We start from the raw sequence: 5,605 nt of genomic DNA on the forward strand, positions 1-5,605 counted from the left end.
GTTGAATCCATTTACTCAACTCAGCTTTTTTTATATTGAAACTTCCATACAAACATGTAGTGAAGTGCAACACAGAACAAGATTAACAGGTGAAAAAAGTACAAAAACAAATAGACAGCTGGTAAAACAATATGCAAAAGTTTAGTTTATTTATATTAAAATAAGTCATATAAGAGCAAGGAGCAAGGGTTATTTATTCGTCATTTTACAACACAGACTGCATGCTTACAAACCTTTAAATTAGAAGAGAATAACAAATAAAACATAGTTACATGCTCATATAATATAAGGATGATATACACAAGCTCTCATTTTAAAGGAGAGCTGTGAGAATCAGCAGTGATGTGCTGTTATGATCAGAGCAGCAAAGTGACTGAATAATTAAAGTTAGGACATCAGACGCGTGTTTACTTTGTTTTCTTATTTTCAAATTACAGTAAAATAAATACATGCAGTACTGAAGTCCAGACACTGATGGATTTCCTTTGCTGCCTGCAGCTCTGTCAGCAGTATGAGACCAGTTTTTCTGGTTCTGAATGAAACTTCACTTCTTGTCCAATGCTGCCCTCTGCTGGAAGAAGCCTCAGTGAGGCTGGAGTCCAGTCTCAAGGTGATCCTTACCTGTAATGGTTCATACCGACCTGAGAGGACACGTTACCTCAGACCTCCACAGCTGTTTTAAATCATTTGGAGGACTCAGAGGACCACTCAATGGGTCAGAATGTGAGAAGGCCACATTTCATGCTGCCATTTATACTGTAAGTCCTCATGCATTGATAAAAATCACATTATATCCACCGAGCTGAAAACCAGAACTTATAATATCCTGCTGTTTGTTCTGTGGCAGCCAACAGAACCACTGGACTCTCTAATAACTGCAGATGTGAGGCTACATTCACTACCTCGTTACAGTAAAGGCCAGCAGTAATGTGTCAGCCAGTGTAGGGGCTGTAGGTTATACGGGTTGTACAAATGCTGCTGAAGTTTTTCCAAATTCAGCTTCATATCTGACCAGATTTGGTGCCATGCCAGTGTGTAGAGGTCATGCTACACACTCTGGATAAAGACATTTTTGAGTCTCTTTAAACCTCATTTCCCTTAAATTGTTATCCAACACATTTTCTCACGCTGCCTTGTATTACTTAACCTTTCATCAAAATCTGCACTTAATTGTAGAAGCATGCATCATTTGAATTTCACTGTGTTAACGACTCCAAACAAGGCTCAAACAAAAAGAGCATGACTGGCCTGACAAAAATATTGTCAATAACACTACGGTTAGATTTTGACAAAGTAGAAACGGGGACTATATGTCACTTGTTTAACTTCTCAACTGGATATTTTAATCATTTTTAAACAAAGAGTTTACACATTTACAGCCGTTGTTTCGATGCTCTAACAGTCCACTGGCTCCAGTCACAAGTTGACTCAAGTGAATTAAAATGGTAAAAGTTACAACAATGAAAACGATGACAAAGAAAGTGTTTTTTATTCCATTTTATTTTACAAAGATTCCACAGATCCAGCGTCACACTTAGAAGTTCCTGTGAGACGAGAGACGGGGAGAGGAAAACAAGTTAGTTTCCAAAATTAAGTTTCTGATCTAAACGCTGATGAACATCCTGCACAACAACAGACAATATTTACACTGACTTGCATTATTCTTTTCAAACTCCAGAGCGTTCAAAAGGTTTACATTTATAAAACAGCTGGATTTGCTTCCTCTCTGCAGCTACGATATAATCTGATCACAATTTATCTGAAGTATTTTCTGATCCAACAACACAACTTGCAGGAATGCCTCAGATTATAAAGCCATCAATGGACCCTTGTTCAGGGAAGATATGTTTCCTGTCACACTAAGAAAACGACAGGTGTCAACAAAATGATCCAAGGCTGTCACAATATACCACTATTAACATGATATTTAAACTTCAAATACTGTTATGTTAACAATACACATATGATAATGTTGTGTAAAGATAAATAGCCTCCTAAATCATTCCTACTTATTTACTACTGGCGCACAAAATCATGTCTGAAGAAACGACAGACTAGAGAAAGACACTCCGCCCACGCCTGAAGACACTCAGCTTGCTAGTGTGGGAATTTTTCAGATTTTGTAAAAGGACATCATCCATCGACATCCTGCGTTCCTTTGTGCACAATATTTAAATATATAAACTGCATTTAGCTACTCTATGTTCAGGCTCCTGGTTGTTGTGCATGCTGGCTCACTGTCCCATTGTTCGAGTAATAAGAAAACACCCGTGCTTCAGTCAAAATGTCTGGTGTATTATATCCATATTATTTACAAAAGTGTGTGAATTTCTTTAGTGTCACTGTTTTAACGGCCACTTAAGGGCACAATTGATTCCCTCTTCTTAGTCAAAGAGGAAAAACTTGTGTGCATCGAAGCGAACATTAGCTTTATCCCATTTAAGATAAATCAAGACATGTATGAGGATCCATCATTTCACTACAACGGCACAGAAATCTCACTGAGGTCAGGTCCATAAAGAAAACAACAGCAGGTTCTTACTTTGCAACAACGCTGTCATTCCTTGCGAGCCTGAGGATGGAGTCATCAGACTCACCCTGCAGGAGGAATAATAAAACACGGGTAAGACAAAAACTTTCAGCACATAAAAGACAATCTAGTGGTTTCCAGTAGAGGCTGCAACTCAGTCCAAACATTTAAAACCTTCCTCTGCTGTCCTTTATTTTCAATGATTGAATGACAAAAGCTGCACATTTGCCGTAATTATTGTGTATTAAAATAATCAAATTCATGTTGAACTTTTTATCCAGTTTCATTTAGAGGGTCACAGGAAACGATGGGGAAAAAAGAAAAGGGGGTAAAAAAAAAAAAAATCACTACCTACATGTCATACACAGTAATAGAAGCTACAAGACAAGCCGGCTGATGGGTTTTCTGAATTTGCTCAAATCACAATACAACATTCAGCTGAGACTCACCATTCTACGGATGGCGCCGCAGATAGCGTAGGTCTTGAACTGACCATTGAAGCGACCAGTCACCTTGTCGACCTGCAGAGGACAGAGCACACTCAGTAAGAACACTTCAACTACAAAACAAACTGATGAACAAGGGAAACTTTGTGTTTTCTGCAAAGTTGAGCTCTCTAAGTCCTTCAACATGAGATTAAAATGTGTTATTCTCTGACACTGACTTCATTTCACAACAATATTGCCTCTTGAATAACTAACAAAACCAGCCAGCATCTTAAAAAGGCACCATATCGGTGCTTTAGCAGGTTATAGGTTAATCAATTTTAGGACTTTAGACGTGTGGGCATATTTTTCCTACTGTTTCCTATTCTGCCCTCAGCTGTCTGAAAAACAGCGAACAGACTGTTGGAGCGTTCTGGAGTTGTGTGACAGATCATTGTGAAAATATATCTTTGTCAACCTTTGAATTATAAATCATATGAAGATGAAAACATATCTCTTAAAAGGTAGATCCATATAACAAAATGTCTAAAACACCGCTTTCATGTCAAGTAAAAGTGGTGCAATAACTGTTCAAAATAACAAACCAACATGAGCAGTATGGCCTCTGACAATGATCTGCAAACTGTCTCAGGAAACTCACAGACTACGTTTACAGTCACAGCCACAGTGAAGATACTATTATTCTACGTAATTCCTTTAGATGCTGACAAAACTATTGGTCATGTTCCTGTTTCCATGCTACAGAGCCCGTCAGATGACCGAGAGTATCGGGCTGTAAACAGCTTCCATTATTCCCTCAACTATTCCACCTCAGTGCCATGGTGATGTTGTGGTTTACTCTTGTGAACAACTCCATGCAAATTTTACAACCAACACTGAGCCTCCTGTTTCATGACTGTATACAAATTAGGTTCAGTAGCGCACCAAGCTAGCAGCACCCTATTCATGAACTTGTACAGTTCATGAATAAGGTGTGACAGTTATTCAAATTCAAGTTATTATGTTTAGCTTTACGTAAATTATTACAGACTACAAGAGTAAATCATCAACATAAGATGTCCACTAGAGGCTGAATGTAGAGACTAGTGTTGACAACACTGTCGAAGTATCTATAAATATCAATACTTATTATTTAAAAAATGGTTTCAACACTCAGTTTCTGTAGTATTGCTCTCCTCTCTGACAGCACACTGACACATGCACCGCTGTAGCACCCTACATCCTCCCAGAAGTAAACTGACCTAGATGCTGTTGTACAAACACACAGTGCACAAGCCTTGTTCTATTGATCGCTTAATAAAAATGAGATTTTGCGCCTCTGTGGTATCGAATATTGTTATTTTTCAAGGCACCGTATCGAAGTACAGAACTCCAGTATCATGATAACACTGCTGGAGACATTTGTGAATTTTCATACATTACTACAGGATCAACTTTCCTACTGAAATCAGTCATTTTACCTCAGCAATGTTGATCTGGATGGAGGCATGGTCCTTAGCTCCAATGATTCTGTTGCTAGCAGAGCTGCGAAAACACACAAAGTATATTACTTTCACCTTCTTGTGAGTCCTACATCATCCACACTGACATCATCATTCATAGTTATGAATTATAAAAGCTTTTGAATGCGCCTCAATGCAAACCTATAAAAAACTTTCAGTAGATACTGACAGTGAATTTTCCCAAAGGTGAACCCCCCCCAAAAATGTTTAAGATTATCCCTCAATCGTCCCCGTATATGGATCATCACTCACCATTTACGTGGGACGTAAAGGTCCACAAATTCACCAGCGTCGTTCTGCATGTTTACAGTTGTACAGGTGGTCGCCTACAAATCTGAAAGCATGAAATTTAGACACATTTAGAAATCAGAAAAGCATTTTTCTGACGCCAACTAGCTGCCATAACTCCGGTCACACTCTCAGACACAGGTAAAATGAATATCTTAATGGTCTAACAGTCCTCTGTTAACCAAAAGCTACAGAAGTATCTCCGTCAAGAATAAAAATCGTAACATTTCTTCCATGTGAATCTACACAGACACCAGCATCTACAGGAGAGTTAGCTAGCAGCTAGCATACGGTGTTAGCATGTTAGCACATCACGGCCGCATGTGGCTGCTCACACTCTCGACAAACGTCTGATTTTAACACACAATTTCTCGGACAAACATCACCGAAAGATCATCTACGGCTACATAGTTAGTTTATCTTTGACAATTCTTACAGAAAACACGGCTACACGAGGAGAAATAACGATTTTTAAACATTTTCAAGACGAGAGCTCGACAGATACCCACCGTATACGACTAATGGCCGACAGGAAAGGAAGAGCGACGAACCCGGAAGTGGAGATATCTCTCTCTGAATGTGTTGGTCGCCCCCTGCTGGATTTTGATAATACTGCAAAATATATGCAGACACTGTGACCACAAGTTGGGACTGTTTTTCTGATCAGGGCATTAAAAAACTATCAATAATGTATTGTTATCATAATAAATAAATAAAATTAAGATACTGAACGATTTAATGTAGGTTTAATAGTGACATTTTGTGTGAAAATGTGTTATATACATACATGAAATGAAAGCTGTTCACTGCCAAAAGGCCGCATATGAATTCAATTTAAG

At 38.5% G+C, this 5,605-nt stretch overlaps 1 protein-coding gene across 1 annotated transcript; it reads right to left on the reverse strand.

The window, feature by feature from the left end:
* Window positions 1-1,482: 1,482 nt before the first annotated feature.
* On the reverse strand, window positions 1,483-5,378 carry rps21 (ribosomal protein S21). Its single transcript, XM_084365896.1, has 6 exons — window positions 5,276-5,378; window positions 4,731-4,812; window positions 4,437-4,500; window positions 2,980-3,051; window positions 2,543-2,598; window positions 1,483-1,544 (listed from the first exon to the last, which is right to left on the reverse strand). The coding sequence occupies exons 2-6, from the start codon at window positions 4,778-4,780 to the stop codon at window positions 1,535-1,537; spliced, it is 252 nt and encodes an 83-aa protein (XP_084222022.1). The 5' UTR covers window positions 4,781-4,812; window positions 5,276-5,378; the 3' UTR covers window positions 1,483-1,534.
* Window positions 5,379-5,605: the final 227 nt, after the last annotated feature.

The sequence above is a fragment of the Pagrus pagrus genome, assembly GCF_965226575.1.
Source record: "Pagrus pagrus genome assembly, chromosome: 11".
Taxonomy (NCBI): Eukaryota; Metazoa; Chordata; class Actinopteri; order Spariformes; family Sparidae; genus Pagrus; species Pagrus pagrus.

Excerpts from the sequence above, each read along its gene's own strand:
- rps21 (XM_084365896.1), bottom strand. The coding sequence starts at position 4,780 with ATGCAGAACGACGCTGGTGAATTTGTGGACCTTTACGTCCCACGTAAA. Across the intron at positions 4,501-4,730 it reads CTTTACGTCCCACGTAAATG|CTCTGCTAGCAACAGAATCA; the intron begins GTGAGTGATGAT and ends GTGTTTTCGCAG. Across the intron at positions 2,599-2,979 it reads GCGGCGCCATCCGTAGAATG|GGTGAGTCTGATGACTCCAT; the intron begins GTGAGTCTCAGC and ends TTCCTCCTGCAG.